This window comes from Rhinolophus ferrumequinum, chromosome 23 (assembly GCF_004115265.2).
Source record: "Rhinolophus ferrumequinum isolate MPI-CBG mRhiFer1 chromosome 23, mRhiFer1_v1.p, whole genome shotgun sequence".
NCBI lineage: Eukaryota > Metazoa > Chordata > Mammalia > Chiroptera > Rhinolophidae > Rhinolophus > Rhinolophus ferrumequinum.
The window spans coordinates 15,308,269-15,329,775 of NC_046306.1; the positions used below are offsets into that span (position 1 = coordinate 15,308,269).

The 21,507-nt window shown below is 41.9% G+C and overlaps 1 protein-coding gene across 3 annotated transcripts in view; it reads left to right on the forward strand.

Moving 5' to 3' along the window:
• Nucleotides 1-21,507, forward strand: part of CHD6 (chromodomain helicase DNA binding protein 6) — a 181,118-nt gene that overhangs the window by 50,227 nt on the left and 109,384 nt on the right. For all 3 annotated transcript variants that reach the window (XM_033094536.1, XM_033094538.1, XM_033094537.1), the window contains one exon: nt 10,527-11,029. In XM_033094536.1, coding sequence (XP_032950427.1) covers nt 10,527-11,029 — 503 coding nt within the window. The remainder of the gene's footprint in view (nt 1-10,526; nt 11,030-21,507) is intronic.

The window sequence follows — 21,507 nt, forward strand, 5'->3', positions numbered from 1 at the left end:
GTAGGGAGCACTGACCAGTCAGATAAAGGGTGACTCAGGGATTCAGTGGTCCCCAGTAGGTAGGTCCTCGTGAAACCAAACAGAACAACCTGTTTGGGGAAATGAATGGACTCGTCTGCTGCCAATTCTTAACAGGAAGAGCAGTGAAGAAATGCTTTCTACACACTGATTTCCTCCTGTCCTGGCCCTGTAGAGTCATCAGCTGGTAGACAAACATTATAGAGAATGCAGTTCCATTTGTCAGGAATTTACCCTATGGATATATTTAGACAGGTGTGCAAAACTGTGTATATAAGGGCTTTCTTTGCTGCTTTGTTTATAATAGCAAAAAGGGAAAAGAATTAACATGTCCGTCAGAAAGGGGACTATTTAAATTATAGATAGCATAGCCAAGGAGTGGAATATTAGTACGCTGTTGTTAACACTTTACTAAAGAGAACCCCAAACCCTCAAAATAGTCCGCATGTTTAATTTTTAAGACGTTCTTCAAGGTAAGTTTTTATTTCAATTCAAACATTCTTTACCAAACTCACCCCCAAATAAATTCGAGTTTCTTTCACGATTTTATTGGTTCATATTAAGTCCTTTGGTATGTCAACCAGCTGGAGGGGTTTTCATTTTATGCCTCACAGTAAGGTTGATGAGTAGGGCAGGGCTTTTATTTAAAAGTTAATATTAGCTATGGTAGAGGAGCGAGTTAATTAAGTGGAGACATTTTCAGGAGTAGTTGGTCCTGCTCCCCTTATAGTTCTGGTGATAGCCCACTCTGATGACTGAACCACAAGAAAAGGCAGAGCATGAAGATAGAAAATGACAGTCGTGCTAAAGTAGTCCACAGGCTTCAGGACTGAGCATGTGTGTAGAGAGTTCGTTGCCCGACAGAGAGGAGACCCATGTTCTAGAAGAACTTGGGGTTTGATTCAATAGAACGGGATTGAAACTCTACCACTTAGCTTTGTAACTTTGGACAAGTTCAGCCTCATTTTTTATCATTTAAATGCCTTGTAAGGTATTGCTAAACATTAAATAAGGTAATTCATCAAGTACTTGACATTCAGTAAGTCAGTAAGGAAATCTTTCAGTATAACAATAAAATTAACCATCAAACTTGGTCCTTTCTCTTTCCACAATTCGAAGGTGTCAGAAGTAGCAGCAAGCAAAACGTCCACTCTTTAAAAACCCTCATTCCTGTGAGTTCGTTTTTCCTCTTCTTTGGAGAAAATGACATGTAAATAATTCTGATCTTGAAAATTTATCATTTCCCGTCCAACGTCTTAACCAAGGTAAATTAAACTAAGATGACAGATTTTACAAGTTAATCAAAATTCAGTAATAACTAATCATGCTTCTTGTTCACCAGAAAGACCATAACAGGAGTAAGTATGCCAAGAACAAAAGGTTTAGAGATTGGCTTTGTATTGCCTAAAGGAGTATTGCAAGAAAAATAGGCTTTAATAAAGCATTTCAAAATGAACCACAGGGGTGGGCAATATAGTCTTTTATATTAAAAAATAACCTGATTCTAAATAAGAAATATATATATATATATATATGAAAATCCCTAAGATGACCAAGCAGTGTTAGGTGGAAAAAGTTAGCTAGAAAAATAAAATCTGAACTATAATCATTGAAAACCCATGCAGCCCTGCTGATGTATATAGTACAGCTGAAAATATTTCTTTGGAATGGGACACATCCTGATGTTAGTGATGACAAACCTATACTATGGAAATAACGGATTTTTATTCATCCCAGCCCCTTGCTTGGTGCTGAGATAAGTACAAAACAGGAAACTTGTATGTGCTGTATGCTAGGTGATACAGTCTGCAGGCACGTGTGGTCGTTAGGGCTACGAGGGTTTTGAGTGCACATTTCCATTGTAGAGGAAGGAGTGTTAAGAAGCACGAATGCGGTAGAAATAGTACTACACATGGAAATAAAACTCGGAGCGATGACCGGGAGGTTAACCCAGACTCGCAGTCATTAGGAGAGAAAACCGAGTAGCATCGCCTCGTCTGTCCTCACAGAGGAGTCAAGGAAGCTGGTGACGGGGCTTTCGGAGCAGCATCAAAGTGGCCATGAAAGACCTGGGACCTGCGACATCTGTCGCTCACACACAGTCATGGATGTGACTCTGCAGAATTGTCTTCCTTTGCCTAACTTTGACGCACCCTTGGAAAAACTAGCCCAAAACTAGTATTGTGAGTATTATGAAAAAAGCCCAAGTGCCACAGGGACCTTTCCCGTTTTGATGTGATTAATAGTTTTCTCAGTAACTCACTGTCTGGTCGCTCAGCCCATTCCTTCACTAGTGCTATGGTTTTGGATAAGTTTTGTAAGATTTTGGGAACTACATGATACTCACTGACCAAGGTCAAAAGTTCTCCTTTTGTGAGGATAAATGAAATGTCCACTGCTAACAAAATGGGTCGGGGTGGGGGCGGTGCATAGGTCTCCTGGTAGCTGCCAAGTCCACGTTTCATGTTCATTCATTAACCCTCATCTTGGGCCCCTTCTGGGTGAAGTTGAAAAGTCTTAGAAATTACTTATATAATCTTGTATGTTTTGTGCTAAGTTGTTTATTCGCGCATTCTTATCGGGGGCACAAATGGATATATGAAAAAATGGATAGAAGAGGAAAAGTTAATGAGTTGAAAGTTGCCTGGGGAAAGGTTAGGGAAATACAGTGGTATTGGGGAAAGGATGATGGGAATAAAGTAGAGGTGGTTAGAGCGTCTTGCTAATTATTTCTAAGTTTGCTCTGTCTGGAGCATAGAGGCAGTATCATCACGTGGTCAAGAGCAGCAGCCCTTGTAATCGCAGCAAACCTGGATTCACACTTAGCTCTGTTGCTTACTAGCTGTGTGACTTTGGGTGAGTTATTCAACATCTCCGAGCTTCTGCTCTATGCAACCGAGTCATAATTAGAACCAAACACACCTACCTTCTCTTAGAGTTGTTTTGATGACAAAGTCCTTTTTTTTTAAAAAAAATTTATTAGGGTGACAGTTCTTAGTAAAATTACATAGATTTCAGGTGTACAATTCTGTATCACATCATCTATAAATCCCATTGTATGTTCACCACCCAGAGTCAGTTCTCCTTCCATCACCATATATTTGATACAAAGTCCATTTTTATTTATTTATTTTTTAAAAAAGATTTTTTTTTTTTAAAGATTTTATTGGGGAAGGGGAACAGGACTTTATTGGGGAACAGTGTGTACTTCCAGGCCTGTTTTCCTAGTCAAGTTGTTGTCCTTTCAATCTTAGTTGTGGAGGGCGCCGCTCAGCTTCAAGTTGTTGTCCTTTCAGTCTTTAGTTGTGTCAGGCGCAGCTCAGCTCCAGGTCCAGTTGCCGTTGCTAGTTGCAGGGGGCACAGCCCACCATCCCTTGCGGGAGTTGAACTGGCAACCTTGTGGTTGAGAGGATGCACTCCAACCAACTGAGCCATCCAGGAGGCAGCTCAGCTCAAGGTGCTGTGTTCAGTCTTAGTTGCAGGGGGCGGAGCCCACCATCCCTTGAGGGTCTTGAGGAATTGAACCGGCAACCTTGTGGTTGAGAGCCCACTGGCCCATGTGGGAATCGAACCGGCAGCCTTTGGAGTTAGGAGCATGGAGCTCTAACCGCCTGAGCCACCGGGCCAGCCCCGATACAAAGTCCATTTTTAAAACTCAGTACACTGCCTAATACTTAGTCCTTAATAAAATTAGCCATTATTATAATTATCATCACGGACATCTATTTTGTCTTTTAAAATATCAGAACAATTTTGAGTACTTGAGTAGTTGTGACTAAAAGGTTAAGACACATAAAAAGAACCATTTCCTATCCATGTATATATAGTATTTCTAATTCCAGGCCAGGGTCTTGCTGGGCCTTTGTATGTGCCAATGGTATAGACAAGGGTTGGCATGAGTTCTGGGCTCAGGGGCTCTGGTGGCCCAAGAATACAGTAGAATTATAGGTGGGCCAGAAATAAAGAGGTAGGAAGTAGTCTATATGTGTTGAGCATTTACTTGGCCTAGAAGTTACCACAAAAAACTTGTGGAAGAGGTCTCTTCCTGGCCTTGGCTGGTGGAACAAATATCATTTCACTTTGGCAGATTAAGAAATTGAATCACTTTGAGGTTTTGGTTTGGCCAAAGTCATAGTTGTTTGGAAATAAAACTCATAGTTTCTAAAAACAACACAGGCACTTATTAAATAATATTTTCCCTCTGTCCTCCTAACTCTTCTGTGTCCGCATCTAAATTATGTAATCTGCCTTCCCCCAGTTTTTGTTACTGTCTGAATGAACAAATCTTAGGTTGTCTTTGCCTATAGATTTAGAGACATCAAATTTCTAAGACTCTTGAAACATCGTAAGAAAAAAAAACACATCACCACTGTACCCCTCCACCCCCGTACCCCCTTTTTCAATGCAAAAATATGAAAATAGGTGGGGAGTGGAAAGACAGATTCAAGGACTTGGAGGTGGAGGGGTTTTGCAAAAATTCCATTTCCTGATCTGTTGATTACTTTTTAGTCCTTACCTTACCTGCTTCTCAGCAGCATTGGACACAGCTGAGATCATTCTGTCTTGAAGTGCTTAGGCTTCTGTGATACCACACTCTCTCACATGTTTTCCCCAACCCGTGTCACTGGCTTGCCTGCTCCCTCCCACTCTTCGCTGTATGTTCTTTTTCTCAGGGACCCTTAAATATTAGTGTTTCTTGGGGTTTGGTCCTGTTTTCTTTATAGGTGTTTAATTTATTCTTATTGAAATTTCTCTTGGAAAGTATATCCAAGAACCTACTAGACAGCTTTACGTGACTTATCTTTGGATACCTGAAACTGAACTCTCCTCCTGCTGGTTCTAAGCCGCTGGGACTCAGTGAGAAGCCACATCAGGATCAAAATACCTGCTTTCCCACCCAAAACCCAAAGCACAGGACTCCTGGGAGAAGATGCACTAACTCTTCTGTGTCCGCATCTAAATTATGTAATCTGCCTTCCCCCAGTTTTTGTTACTGCCTGAATGAACAAATCTTAGGTTGTCTTTGCCTATAGATTTAGAGACATCAAATTTCTAAGACTCTTGAAACATCGTAAGAAAAAAAAACACATCACCACTGTACCCCTCCACCCCCGTACCCCCTTTTTGGGTATACTAAATGCAGGGGCAAAAAAAAAGCAGAGAGAGAGGACACACAAACACCGCTGTACAGATGTCCCTTGTTCCTATCCTTCTTCAGATTGGTGTTGTTCACTCAGCACAAATGTATTTGCCAAATAAATGAGCCCCAGTTAAACTGCAGTATAATAAAGGCAAGGGCATTTGGGGTTTTCTGCCTTTAGCATATTCCGTAGTCAGGTAACTGTAAGAAACATTCTTTCAGAAGAAAGTGAAGGTGAAGAAACGAAGTCAATCCTATTTTTAATTGGAAAATAACTTTTGCCACCTGAAATGTTTTCCACAAACTGACTCATTAATAGTAGCAATCGATTCTTATTTTCTCTTTTCACTTTTATTATTTGGACTTGAATAAAGAGACTGAAGTTCTCAAATTTAGATAAGCTTTTCTATTCCTTTTTATGTTTAGCTAATATCTTGATTTCAAGTGAAGTCCAAACATAGAACGTTTTTATCTCCCTGCGGGAGAAGATGAAGACAGACGCAGCCCTGCAGCAGAGCTGGCTGGGCCTTGCTCACCACTGGTCGCAGGTGCCAGGATGGAAGGGGCGGGGCTTTGCGGCCCAGGTGCAAAGGGCGTGCTTTGCCCTGCGCTGTCACATGTAATCGCAGTGCCAGTGCCTCATATTCTGCCTTGATTCCGAATCCTGATGATTCGGAGGGGCAGGAATTTTCAGGCAAAACAGTTTTGCCTGTTTATTATGAAAATCTTTAAATTTTTTCTATTACATATTTGTGAAATGTTTCCCATTACAAATATCATGAAAGTAATACATTTTCATTATTGAAAATTTAGATATCTGTGTGAAAGTCAAACCACCAAATGTGCACAGCCTCAAATGACTGCTATTAACATTCTTCTGTTCGGTTTCTTCCATTCTTTTTTCTATGCACAGGTATTTGTTGTCATTTTTGTTTACGTGTACAATTTTATAGACTTTTTCTTTTTCAAATGGAAAATAGTCATTTCATCCAATAACCATCTGATTGAGTTTTACTGTAAGCCACAAAGATAGGGGAACACTTCCTCATGAAGCTTACATTCTAGTCATGGGAGACAGATAAAAACAAATAAGAACTTTCAGAAAGTTATAAAAAAAGAAGTGAAAGTTGCCCACAGGTCTTTCACCTAGACATAATGATGATTAATATTTGGTATGTGTCCTAAATCTGTTTTTAAAAGTTAGTGTTGACATAGCATTTAAAAGAAACAAAAATGGGATTACATGATAGGTTGTGTTTTTTTTTTTTACTTTCCAACATATCGTGGACTTTTTAAAATGTCAACTAAAACTTTGTGTGATAATGTAATGTCTGCATACTTTTATTCCATATGACGTGCTATTTAAGCCTTGTCCTAAAGATTGACAATGTTATTTATAGTTTTTTTCTCTATTAACAATTCTGTATCAGGTATTCTTATATATAAAATCTTTGAGAACCTAAATGTTCCTTTAATTTGTGTCTAAAAGAGAAATTGCTTCATTTGAAACACATATCCACAATTAAAATTTTAGTATTGTTGCCACGCTCCCCTGCAAAAAGGCTTTTAATTGATGTTCCTGCCAGCAACGTATGAGAGGACCATTTTTGGTATTTTCTTATATTGGATTTTAAAAAGTTGAGATATAATCCACATACCGTAAAATCCACATATTTAAAGTGAGCAATTCAGTGGTTTTTAGCATAATTCACAAGATGGTATAAAGATCACCATTATCTGATTGCAGAATTTTTTCAGCACCTCCAAAAGAAACCTTATACCCATTAGCAGATGCTTTCCATTCTCTCGGCTCTCAGCCCTTCACGACCCCTATCCTACTTTCTGCCTCTATGGATTTGATTATTGTGGACATTTCATACAAATGGTATCACAGTATGTGGTCTTTTGTGTCTGGCTTCTTTCACTTAGCATGATGTTTTCAAGGTCTGTCCATGTTGTAGCGTGGATGGTTTTCTTAATCTGAGCCTATTTTGACTTTGAAGTACTTGAGTGATTCTTAGGGAGATGACCCAGCTTTGTCCTTCGACCTCTGTTTGAAAAGCATCGACCTAGGACATATCTGTCTGTTAGTTCTTAAATCCTTTACAACTGACCCGAATCCCGTTCATCTAGATTCAAATCTTTAAGAGTCTTCCCCAGGAATATTGTAGATGGATAATTTTGAATCACAGAAATGGGTTTTATTACTAGCAGTGCAGTTTATGAGCTAGCATTGTTGCATGTTTTATCAGCCAGCCTCTCTTCATTTCATCCTTGTGTTTCTAGATACTTGTCTCAATTTAAATTGTCAATGTAATATCACATATTGTTGGTACCGTAGTCCATAGTCTCCAGTCTGTTCCTTTTGGGGCCATTTTCAAAGTGATGAATTAATGTCCTTGATGGTAGAATCTGAAACAAAGACTTTATTTAGGCTCTTTGCTTCTTCCCCCACTGACTTTGAGACACATGGAAGAAACATTTTTTAATCCTCAGCAGATATCTCTTCCAAACTCCCAGCAAGGTGCCTTAAAAATAAAAAAGGAAAACATTTCTGGTGGATTATTGACATTCAAGATTATAATTTTATATTTTTTATTACTAATATCTGCATTTTGGGATACTTCCCCCTTTTCAACATTGACTGATTGTGCTGCATTTCGTGGGTCCCAGCTCTGCCACTCTCTAGGACTCTAACCTTGACAAATGGCTCCATCTCTTTGAACTGATGATCTTATCTATAAAATGAGGGGGTAGAGTAGACGACTGATTCTTGGGAGTGGAATTGCTGGGACATCAGGTAGGTATGTGTTTAGTTGTACAAAGAACTCCCTGACCTTTTCCCAAAGTGGTTGTATATGCCATCACATTTAACATTTCTAACCAGGTCTAATCATGCTGGTCTGGTGGCCCAGTGATCGTTATGGTTACCTGGGATGACATAAAATGCTCAATGAAATGAGCATTAGCTTTTGGCCAGAGGATTCAGAGCCAAGCTCCTCTCTCACTAGCTCTATGGGCTTGGGTGCATCACTTAACAGAATTAATCTTCCATTTTTCCATATACAAAATAGGCATCTTTGTACTAACTTTGTAGGATTGTTGTAAAGATTAGGTATCAGGAAACATGCTTCAAACGATTCCAAACATATCCATATGATATGTGTCCAATAAATGTTAGCTGCTGCTATGGTTATTGCCTAATGATTGAATGTCCAGTTAACTCCATCTGCCTTAGCTTCTTTGGAGAGCCATCTCCTTCAGAAGAGAGGTCTGCACAGGAGGTGAGAGTTGAGGAGAGGGTCCCACTTTCACTTACAGAGAGCTGCCTTAGTGGGATTAAGTCTGTAATGTGTTGTCTTTGAAACCCTCTTTAAAAAACAAACCTGCATCTCTTGCTTTTTTAGTATGTCCACCCTTGCATGCTAAGCAAAAAGTTCTTCCCTGAGGGCTAAGTGTCCTTGGCACAGAACTCAGTAATATGCCAGGGATGGATGGCTTTGTACTCACAGGATCCGAGCTTTAACTGGGTACCTGTTACTGCACTGTTGGGTGTCTTGTGGCCTTGGATTTTCTTCTTATTGTGGCAAAAAACACATAAAAGTTACCATCTTAAGCGTTTTCTTGTGTTTGATTTTAAATTCCTTTTAAGGTTTTTTAGCTCCTCCTTTTCGAAAACTATCTCAAGTACTGAGTCAGCAGTGAGGTAGTCAAACTGAATTGTTTTCCTCCTTTTTTTTTTTTTTTTTTTTTTAAGTATTGAGTCCTGCCAGAATGACCAATTTCCTCTGGATTTAGGCTTGTTTCATAACTGAGGCTGGACTTCAGTTATGATAAAGATCCAAGAAAATTCTTCTCTTTCATCTTTTTCTCCTGGGATTCTCAGTGTTATGTTTGGGAGTATGAGACAAGGGAAGGGAACTGGAAAAAACAGGAGGGGAAATACACAGCTGAATTTTGCACTCTCCATCACTCCCAGTGTGAGCCAGGAAGTCTGAGCACAGATTGGGTAACGAGAACACTGGCGGCAAACCACACCACCTGGGCGAGTGTCTGTGCCCTTTTGCACAAGCCAGGCCTCTTGGTAGGAGAGCAGGCAACTCACAAATGGTGCTGTTCCTAAGCTATCACCCAAAGATGATTTGTAGCCATCTTCCTAGAAAGCCTGCTTATGCCTCCCAGGCTCTCTTTAAGTTATTAATTTGTTCCTGACCCAAAACAAGTGACTTATTTGGGTTATTACAGGAGAGCGTGTTATTCGCTGAAACTAGCTTCCACGTTACCCAATTATTGCCAACCTTAGCTTGGTTTTGAAATGACAAATGTACTTTGTCACAGCAGACCTGAAAGTATGACATGTAACTTAAACGCTTCCAAAGGGATGTTTCCTTAAAAGTGGTGACTTTAGGAGGCTGGACCTTTATCCGATGGTGCTCAAAAATAGCTTTGAAGCTTCCGTTTCAGGGTTGCCTTCAGTACCTGTGACACAGTCTTTCTAATGGCGTCAATCATAATAAAGCTTCCTCCTATACGGGCGGTGGGTTTTTGCAAGTGGCCAAAGGTTGTTTGCTGCTGCGCCTGGTGAATAAGTTAGATGATCATACAGAAGAACATTATTTTTAGTTAAAAATAAAAATTTTGAATGATCCAGATTTTCTTGTTGAAAATCAAACCAGCTGAATGTTGATGCTGCTTGATATGTGAGAGCTAAGATTTGGGGGAAAAGCAACATACTGAGTTGGACCGTGTGACCTGATACCCAGCGATAATCACCTTTATTCATGACCATATTGGAACAGAACTTTTGTGAGTTAGCGTGATACCTGTAAATGCTATTCTGGGTCAGAACAGTGTGCCTAGGATTTTATGTCTGCTAGTGGCACCTGAAGGTATTTTGTGGGAGATTGTTATTACCTGTTCTAGACATGGCGCTTAAAAGGTGTTTCAGGTTTCTTCACGTAACATGGAAAATCCTTCAGGTTTTTAAACATGTATTTCTTACATACTATGCTAACAACTTGGGATAGTTCCACCAGGGCAAAGGCTAACACAAACACTGTGTGTCCTGTTTGCCACCATCTCCCCAAGGCCTAGGCCAGGAGGAACTACTGTGTTTCCTCGAAAATAAGACCCGATCTTATATTCATTTTGGCTCCAAAAGATGCAGTAGGGCTTATGTTCAGAGGATGTCATCCTGAAAAGTCCCTCGAGGGCTTATTTTCCAGTTAGGTCTTATTTTTGGGGAAACACGGTAACACATAGTAGGATCTCTGTAAATGCTGACTAAACCCAGGCATTCAGTTACTAACGCGCTTTGTATGAAGCATGCAGGGGAAGAGTAATTTTCTTGTTTCTTTCTTTTTTACAGTTGTCACACTTAAAAGTTCTGAATCACTCCCCAATGTCTGATGCCTCTGTCAATTTTGACTACAAATCTCCCTCCCCGTTTGACCGCAGCACCGATCAGGAAGAGAAAATTGAAGATGTGGCCAGTCAGCGTCTGCCCCCGAAGGACCTGCATGCTGCTGAAGAGGAAGCTGAGACGCTTTTTCCGAGGAAAATGACATCCCATAATGGGATGGAGGACAGTGGGGGAGGGGGCACTGGAGTGAAGAAGAAACGGAAGAAAAAGGATCCAGGAGAGCAGGAGGGGGCAGCGAAGGGAAGCAAGGACAGGGAACCTAAGCCAAAGAGGAAGCGAGAACCCAGGGAGCCGAAGCGGCCCCGGGAGCCCAGGAGGGCCAAGGAGCCCAAGCCGAAGGACGGAGCAAAGAAAGTGCGGAAGCCCCGCGAGGCCTCCGGCACCAAGGAGGCCAAAGAGAAGAGGAGCGGCACCGACTCTGCTGCCAGGACGAAGTCCAAGAAGGCCAGGTACGTCCTTTCTCCCGCCCTGAACACTTGGCTCCGTCTCCCCCGAGCAGTTTGCCTTTGGCCTTCCTCCAGCCCCTGGACAGGGCTTTGCTACTTTAGGTCAAAATGAGCCGCTTTCTCACCTCCTAATGAGAGAGATAACCTTGTAGCACTGGCCTTGCAGTTTCTTCCATTTCTTTTGGGTTTGGGATGTTAGCATGCACCAGGTGTAAGGGAAGGGACGTACAGGTATGATGCCGGAGAGCAGTGGTCGTGGGAACAGCAGCGGTGGAGAGAGGCAGAGGCGGGTGCACAGCCCGGGGCATCCACCATGTGGGCGGTCTGGGAGAGCCGAGTGTGCACAGACTCCGGACAGAAAAGGACTGCCTCGCTTCCCGAGGCTGCCTGCTCTCCAGGGCACGGCGTTCCTGGTCTTTTCTCTTATTCGGTTATTAACAGTGCCTGACGCATCAGCAAGTGCTCAGGGAATGTTGAGCCAGTGAGACCAGAGGAGACCACAGTGCTTGTAGAGGGCGATCAGAGGACATGGGTCCGGATTCAGGGTGGAGGGTGATACCTGGCTGTGATCCGGTCCGCAGCCAAATGCGCTCTTCATTCAAGCAATTCGGCATTTGTCATCTGGACACAAAAGTAATGGTTTACGTTGGTCTCTGTCTAAATTCTTGATGCAGAACATTCAGTTTGAACTTTTCAAGGACATAGAAAACAAAAAATACGTAACTTCTAGATATTTAAGAGGAATTTAAGTTTCTAAAATCTTAAGTGCAGAGGCAGAATACAGACCGGGGCACCCATGAAAATGCAGAGCTCCACGTGAATGGCAACGGAACAGAAAGTAATGAGTCCGTCAGGCCTGTATGGGGTCAGGCTTGGAGGAAGAAGTAAGTTTTTAAGAGAGAAAGCATGTTAGGTGGTGTCTGCTGTGATTCGGAATTTACTACTATGTGGTTCAGTTCATTTTCAGAAGGATGGTTGGGAGCAGATGGATAATTTCATAATCGAAGTTAAAAATGCCGTATAATATTCATTCCCTTCTGCCTGGCAGGTGATTTCATCTTTCGTCTTGCACAGAGGCTTGCGTGGGATCCTAGGAATGTGGGACCTAAAATACCTTACGGAAGGTGGAGAGAGATAGGTAGATTCAAGCTTCTGACTGATGAGAAACTCGGGCTAGGTTTCTCAGTAAGTTTACCCTGATCTCTGATGTGTGTAGCGGGTGGCAGAGTGAGTCTCTGTCTTCTGCCGATAACTTTCATCTTCAGATTACTTTGGAGAAGCTGAAGTGGTTCTTCAGGGTAATAGCACGTGTGAAGGAGAATCTGACATGAACTAATGCAGTGACTTATTTTGGTTATTAGGGAAAACAAAGAGGACTCCTCAAGGGTAATGTTTTAGAATTAGGGCGATTAGAGGAGAGTTTCACAGCTCTCAAGGGGAGTTTGGTTTGTGTGTAGAAGGCAGTAGGTGTCAGAGCTCACTTTAGCCACTGTTTTCTGGTGCTTACGATTTTCTTCTTTCTTAAAAGGAATTCACATTTGCTTTGTGTGGGATATGAAACAAGGTGGTGAGTATATAGACATTGCCGTAAAGTCCATTTTGGGGCAATGAGGAGGCATTTCACAAAACAAGGTGGGGTGTGACATGTATGGGTAGCAACACTGAGGGAACCTGATTTGGATCTAACTAGTCTGTGTAAAATTAGTTGGAGAAGTGCTTGGTAGTGTTTTCAAGTGTGCTAACTTAGGAAGCAGTAGAACCTCTTGAGGTTTAGAAATCCAGAAGACCCCCTTTGAGGGGATGCTGACAGATAGATAGGACTGGTTATCTCTAGAAATGTGGCCAAGCTACAGTATGAGGCAGCTTTCTCTCTCTTGATTTTGGGACTACGTATGTAAGGTTGAATTCTACAGTGTCGCCAAGATAAGGTTCTGGACTGGTGAGCCTTTATGTATTTATAAAATTGCTTTGGTTCCTTTAATTAATGACCGCACTGGTCAGCAGAAGCAGTTTTAGTTATAACAGGATGACATTAATTGATACAAAAATACATGTTGGTAATTAAGTCTCAGTTTTTTGTGCTCTTTGATTTACTCTCTTGCAGATTGGCTCAAGTACATGTTTTGATGTGAGCAGTTATTGATTAGCCCCTGGATAATACTTGATGGTTACAAATGATTCACTGACTGCTTGGATTATTGTAGGAGCTCCACAAATTGATTTAAGGGCTTCCAGTCTTTTCCTCTTTCAGTCCATCTTGCCAGCTGCCACCTGGCTAATCTTTCTGAAGCACTGCTGTTATTTATGTTTGTAGTTGGTAGTGGTGGTAATCAAACCCTCTCTTCCCCTCTCTTCATTCAAATCAGTTGGGAAATAATCAACAGAGATGGAGATGCAATTATCAGCTTTATTATTGATAAGCTGGATTGTAGAACTGCCATTGGCTTGTGACCGGAATCAGGCTTCTTGTTAGTTACTCCCTCCGTCGAGTTGATCCATCAGAACTGCAGGCACATACATCCCTGAGCAAAGGGAGGAGAGGATGCTGAGCCTTGTATGCTCCATTCCTTTTCCCAGTCTCACCCGGCCGGTAGGTACCCAATCAGGGAAGTGAGAGGAATTTGAAGAAGGGTGGAAGATAGGTTCCTGACGTTGTTCCCTCCTTGGGAGTAAAACATGATTTTCCTCTTGAGAACATGGGTACAGGGAAATGCGATTCCCTCTAACAGTTGATGCTCTTAGAAACTTCTCATTGTTCCTGCTGCCTCCAGGACAAAAGCTAAGCTCTTTCTCTGTTAGAGCGCCTGGGTTTGACCTCTCACGGCCTTCCCGCCTCTGACAACAGACCTCGCCAGCTAGAGCTCACTGGCCCGTAAAGGTACTCGACGCCATTCTCCTTCGGACTACTCTTGCTCTTTCTCCCAGCCTTATGCCCTTCGTCCTTCTCCCAGTCTCCCAAGCCCTCTCTGTTCTTCAGGTCTGAGCACGAGTCCCAGTTCCTCCATAGAGTTTCTCCAAACCAGTGTGCTAGCTCATTCCCTCTGAACTTCTCGAGTACTTGCAGCCTCACTTCGCATTATAAATCAGAGTCTCACACCTGGGAAGACTAAAGGAGATTTGATCTAACAAACCCTGTTGTACTGCAGCCAGGGAAATGGAGACCCACAGAGCCATGACTTGTTTACAAGAGCGTGTCGTAAACGCGGACTTCCTAATTCCCAGTCCTATACACGTCCCTCTGCAATAGGCTACTTCTCAAACATACATACACTTGTTTTCATGTACGTATGGCTTGTCTCCTTAACAAAAGGGGAGTGCCTGAGGTCAGGACCCCCATGTCCCCGGGGATTGGTCAGGTTATTGGATACATAGGAGGCATATATATGTAATATATATGTTAATTTATACATGTAATTTATCTTATATAGATAATACATAATTAATATGTAAAATAAAATTTAGTTTATATGTATATAGAAGGTGCCCAAAAAAGTATACACATTTTAAGAAAGGAAAATTGTACTAAAATTGTAATACTCAATATATACCGAAAACAAAAGATGAATACAAGTCACGTTTGACTTCTGCAGTTACAAGAGGTGCTCAAAGTGGTTACCCTCAGGGTCCAGATACTTCTGATTACGGCAAACTACTGCTTGGGCAACGTTGACCAAAGTGTCCACTTGTATACATGTTTTGACACCCCCAGTATATATCTGTTTTTATATATTATAATATATAATTTATATATTAAGTACATATTTTATATATATAATTTGTTTTCCTGAAATAATGAATAGAGAGAGCTCTTCTCCCTGAAAATAAGATTCATGTAGATATCATATAATAACTCCCATTGTTAAGTAACAGTACGTGATGTCTCCATTTTATAATTAAAGAAATGAAAATCTCTGTTTTTAAGATTTTATTAAAAACATAGCTAACGTACAGTATTAGTTTAAGATGTACACAATAGTTCTTCAATATTTATATACCTAAAGAAGGGACTACCACCATAAGTCCAGCAACCATCTGACACGGTACCACACCCTCACAATATTATTGACGATATTCCCCATGCTGCACGTCACATCCCCATGACTGACTTGTTTTGTACCTGGAAATTTGAATCTCTTATTCTCATTCGTCTTCCCCCTCCTTTTTAATTTTTGAATTATAGTTGACATTCAGTATTATTTTATATTTCAGGTGTACAGCATAGTGGTTGACATTTATATTATATATAATTTTTTTAAATTAAAGTTTATTGGGGTGACAATTGTTAGTAAAGTTACATAGATTTCAGGTGTACAATTCTGTATCACATCATCTATAAATCCCATTGTGTGTTCACCACCCAGAGTCAGTTCTCCTTCCATCACCATATATTTGATCCCCCTTACCCTCATCTCCCACCCCCGACTCCCCTTACCCTCTGGTAATCACTAAACTATTGTCTGTGTCTGTGAGTTTTTGTTTCTCCGTTGTTTGTCTTGTTCTTTTGTTGTTTTTGATTTATATACCACATATCAGTGAAATCATGTGGTTCTCTGCTTTTTCTGTCTGACTTAAAAGAAATGAAAATCTTAAAGGTAACTTGTCCAAGGCACAAAGCTAATCCTGAGCTGCACTGTCAGGATTTGACTCCAGGCTCACCTGACTGTAAAACCCACTTTTTTCTCCCACAGTTTTGTGCCTCTTTATGCCTTGCTAGGGAAAGTCAGGAATGGAAAATGAGGGTGGGGAAGATTCCAGTTTAAGAGAAATTGGTTTTTTATTTGTGGGAAATGGCCTCTCTTCCATAGGATTTCCTTTTGCATATGTTTGCACACTCCACAGTATTCTCTTAAGGACCAGGAGGCTCCCACTTTTTCCTGTGCTCTGCATTTGTATCTCTGCATTTGAAGCAGCAAATAGATAATTGAACGTGTTTCTTCTCCTAAATAGATGATAGAGTCTCGCACATTTTCCTTTTCAAGGATATTAATAGTGATAAATATTAATTTACTGTGTAGGGGATAGAGGTCCAAAATGCCCAAGTGGGTGAAGCCTTTTTTTAAAAAACCTACCCTCTTTCCTTTTCTTTCAGGTTATCTTGGAGTATGAACTTATTTCATTCCTTTATTGTTTCAAACATAAGAAAGGAAGCTCCTCCAGGATGCTAAGTTGGGCTCTGTCATTGTCCCAACTCAGAAATTTACAAATTCACTTAGCATAGCTTATTTGCTTTCACTGTTGTTTACTTTTTCACAAAGAGGATGGGCCACCGGCCTCACAAGACATACACAGGTGTACTTGTGTGTACATGCAAACGTACAGACTGACCTATACATATGTGGGCACACGTGCTCATCTAATGTTGGTAAGGGCTTTGGGAAAACGCTTTGCTGTTAGAAAAGCACCGTGCCAGTTCCTCAGGCTGAGAAAAAAAATTCTCACCAAGGAGCATTATGTGATAGAATGGATATTGTCCTCAACAATAGTTGTTGGATCTTAGGTGCCTATGAATTTTGTATTTCTCTTCCCTGAAATGGCCTTTAGTAAGAGTCAGCCTCACAGCACTGAAGCACGGCTCACTGAGCAGGAAAGAGGACCCATTCCAGTGTGTGAGTGGTGCTGCCTGGTGCTTACTCACGTGTAGGGAGTACCTGAGGAGTAGGTGGACAGCCCTTCCGGTTGCATGTTCTTCAGCTGGGGGCGGGGCGATTCTCTGAACTGGAGCTTGCCTTTGGAAACAGGGTCTTGAGTGTTGGTGTGCATATTGTCGGTTGAGGGCAGAGTATAAGCTTTGGTACGTGCGCACACGTCAGAACGGTTTCTAGTCTCTCCAAAGTCAAGAAGTTAATCTGTGCTGGCCCAGTTGGAGGCCTGTGTGCCTAGATCTCTGGTTCATGGACTTTGCTGTGCCTAAGGAATCACCTGGACAGCTTGTTAGAGTAGATTGATTCCCTGACCACTTGCTCAGGGAATGATTTATTAGGTCTGGGGCAGAGCCCAGGAATCTGCACTTGCAAAGGCTGCCAGATATTTAGAGTGTAGCTGGTTCTTAGACCGTCCTTTCAGAAGCGGATGAAAGATCCCAGCAAATGGAGAACATTTACGTTTTTGTATTTAACATCTGCTAGGAATGAAACACCAAAAAGAGGAAAAGAAATGAATGGTGTGATTAGCCTGTGAAATGATAAGAAACGTGTGTATTGGTCTCTGCCCCAGGTGACTGGTACAAAACTCCTGAAACCTTGTAAATTCCTAAGTGATAAGGGCACGAGGCACATCTCTTGTTCTAATGTTTGGTCTTTGACCCCATCCCTGACACGAGGCTCCTAAAACCCTTGTCATTTCCTAAGTGTAAGAGCACTGGGAGCGTCTCTTGTTCTACCAAGCCACTCTGGGTGGGCTCTTGGGTGGGGGCTGGTCACTAGGAAGACCAAGCCGGATTAGCCGCTTGGAGTTTTCAGCCCCACCCCTCACCCTTCAGAGAGGAGAGGGGGCCAGAAACAGAGCAATGAATTGATCACGCCTGCGTGAGGAAGCCTCCCTAAAATCCCGGTAGGGGAGTTTGGAGAACTTCCCGGCTGGTGAACATGTCCACATGCCGGGAGGGTGGTACACCCAACTCCACAGGGGCAGAAGCTCCTGCGCTCCAGACCTCTCCCCATATATCCCTTCATCTGGCTGTTCATCTGTATCCTTGGTCATAACCTTTAGCAAACTGATAAACGTGTTTCCCTGAGTTCTGTGAGCCGCTCCAGCAAATTAATTGAACCCAAGGAGGAGGGGGTCGTTGGAACCTCTGATTTATATAGCTCATTAGTCAGAAGCACAGGTGACAACCTGAGCTTGTGACTGGCATTTGAAATGCGGTGGAGGCAAGCAGTCTTGTGGGACTGAGCCCTTAACCTCTGGAATCCGATGCGATGTCTGGGTAGATACTGTCAGAATTGAGTTCAATGCTGGTGTCCGAGAATTGCTTGTCGGTGTGGGGAAAACCTCCACACATTTGGTGACCCAAAGTATCCGAAGTCAAGTGTCTTGTGTGAATAGTAAAGGAGACACACAGGAGAGAAACACATAGTGGGGAAGATCTGGGTTTTTCCCTCCTCAGTAAGGTGGGAAACTGAGTTTTTTCCAATTCAAGCCCCAATTGCTGTGCCTCAGCTTTTTGCCCCCATTTGTTTTGGTTTGTCAACCCACAGCAGATTTTCCTCCCAAATGCAATAAGGTTAGTAACATCCGGGAAGAAAGGTTGTTTTTTTGTTTTTTAATACCTTTTCTTATTTTCTTCTTTGATGGTTGCTTCTAGAAAGTTAAGCCCTAGACCTTCTGGTTATATAACCATTTGAGCTGTGAGTCAGCTGATAACTGATGCAGGAGGAGGAGTACGACCCAATCAGCTCAGCTCAGCTCAGCTCAGCTCAGCTCGGCTGCCCTGTTTGAAGGTCAATCACCGTCTTTGTTTAGAGTGCAGATCTTTTTTGAGGCTGGGCCTGGGCTCAGGAGCATCCATTGACCACATGCTTTCTGTCGGGAGACTTGTTTTGTACATTCTGATCATTTATTCGAAGAATGAAGACAATGAGTAGAGACCTTGTACTTTGAACCCACTGGGCTCAATGTTAAGTAGGGAAGGAATCGGAATGATGATGGTAGAGACCCACCTCTGAAGCTTTGGACTAAGTCCCCGTTGCTGTTTTTCTAAGGGCACCTGGAGTGCTTATTCTGTAATCCTCTAACTTTGAAGTTAGGGTCTGGTGCATCATGGACCTTGACCTAATCTGTAAGGAACCAGTTACTAAGTAGGAGCGCTTGATTTATTTATCCAGTACATTTTTAGAGCCTTCTGTGTGCCGTGCTTTGTTTATGAGTACTTTTGTTGGGAATGCGATAGTTGAGGAAAGGTGTCACAGAAGTATCATCTATGAGGAACTTTGGCAAGTTAGAGAAACAGCCTTGCTGCAGGTAGTCAAATAACAGGCAAAAATGGAAGCAAGTGAAAGAACCTAATATAACTGTATACAGAATAGCTGAAAGGATTTAGAGGATTAAGAGCGTTTCAGTTCTGGTCTAGGGAGTCCCTTGGAAGAGGTGAGGATTGAGCCAGGTATTAAAGGAATTAATAGATGAGAAAAGACTTAAAGCAAAAAGACCAAAAGACATTTAAATAAATGTTCTTTGGGGGGAATTTTCAGTTTCAAGATGGTAGACTGAGCATACTTTTATTTTCCATTCTTTACCAAATCTTAATGAAATGACTGGAAGAACAGAGGGGAATAGATTCTTCAGAGATGAGTGATGTTATGAATTTCTGGATGGGGAATGCCAGTGGTGTTACACTGATGGGTACACGTGTGGAGGGCGTCCCAGCTCAGAACACGTGCAGCAGCTGTGTCCTCACAGTGGACCTGGCAGCCCTGCAGAAAGGTTGGGAGGCAGGCCACCTCTACTCCAACCCAAGGGGAGGTGGCTAAGGGACTGTCGGCAGAGTGGCTGCGTGGTTTGTCAGCTCCAGGCTGGAGTCAGGCAGTTGCTCTAGAGGTGCTGAGCTGTTTGCTCCCGGGGAAGGTCCCAGGGTCCAGGGCTCCAAGTGGAGACCACCGTCCACAACAAGGGAGCCTAGGGGCAGTAGCTTCTCTACCTTTCCCTGCCTGGACCCTGGAAGGGCGGGGAGGGGAGCAGCCTCCCCATATGCAGAGTCCCAGGCCAGGCCTCCCAGAGAAAGGGACTTATTCTGCAGCACATCGTCTCACTAGCCACCTGCGTTATCCGCCTTGTTCATTTTAAATAGAAACAGTCCACCAAAGATCGTGAGACTGGAAGAAGAAAAAGAGGAATGAGCAGAACAATTGTCCTCAGTAGGAGCAAGTCCAGGAAAAAATAACTTGGAAAAGATTTTAAGTTAGTATCGTCAGAATCAAGATGGTATTTTGTCTGCAAAACAAGGAGGGGTTATCATGAAAAAGAAACAGAAAATAAGGGGAAAAAATGAAAATTTAAAACATGGTTTGCCTAGACTAAAAGAATTCAACAAAAATATTGGTAGAGGAAGGAGTGGGGTGATATAAAAGATCTAAATGCATCACCTTTCATATCAGGATGCCAGGAGCTTTCGCTTAATGTGGTCAGTAAGGAACTAGAGGCATGAACAGATTGGTCAAAAGCAGTTCTCTCTGGTAATGGGATTTGGTGCAAGTAGGGATGGATTGTACATTTCATTTGCAACCCTTTTGCGTTTAAAAAATGTTTATTTTCATTTGCTTTTATCACTGTTAATAAGATTTGTAAAAACTGCTTTTTCATCTTATCAGTATGTAATGTTTTTGTCTCATTTTTCACTAGGACAGTGTCACAAACTGTGTAATCTTTGGTTTGATGGTGGCAGTGATGCAGTTAAAGGGACAGAGGACAGGGTGGGTTTGAGTCTCGTTTTGTGGATAGCGAGCTACGTCTGCAGCCAGACGAATATTTCTTTTCTCTTAACCAGTATCTTTAAAATCTATGCCAAACTCCATTCTCTAGATATAGATTGAATTGTAATATGGCCATTAAGTAAAAGCTGAATTAAATGTACAAATGAGCTTTTTGGGGGCAATATCCATGTGTTCGGTATTATACCCCTGGGAAGAGGATGAGAGCCTGTGGCGAGACCTGGACTGAAGCTTCTCTGCAGAGTTGTTCCCGCTGTGGAGCAGCGGTTCCCTGGCTGGACTCCCCAGACACGGGCACGTCTGGGAAGGCAGTCGCTGGCATCGTGAGCTCTTTCCAGCCATTCTGAATTGAAGGGTGATAGCAACTCACTGTGTCAGTAACTGAATTCTTTTCTGCTAAGACTTTGATGGACATTTTACAAGATTTAATTTTAAACTGGGAAGATGAGTCATTTTGAAATGATGCAGTTTGGTAGATAAAAGTTTTCAATACCTGGAATCCATGGGGACAAAGTAATAAAAAAATCAAAAAAAAAAAATCACTGTAGTACAATGTTGTAACACATACCCGAACTTTTTTTCTCATACTCAGATCCAGCACTTAGTTTCTAACTCTGAATTCTAGCGAAGAAACCTGGAGGTTGGGAACTGGAAATAAGGTTGGGAGAAGAGTCTAAGAACGTCTATCTAATGCTTTAATGCTGTAATGTAATTTCCTACTTGGAAGTCAGAAAAAGTACTTATTTTCCTAATACAAACTGCAGAAAGTTAAGATGTGTAAAATCTTGGCTGATGAAGCTGTGTAGAAGACAGGACAGAGCTTTGGGGGCAAGGCCGACTAAGAAACAATTGTTGGTCATTCCTGATAGTTGTCTTGCATGGATGGTATAGTTTATATATTAGAAGTTTCTTACATGTCATAAATACATGGTGGATGCTTTCCTTAGAAAAGTGGATTTATGTTTTATTGTAAAATCAAGTTTGATTTTGTTAACTAAAATTAGGTACAATGAACCTAAAAAATCTTGTCTGCTACATTTTTCTGTCTTGCAAGTT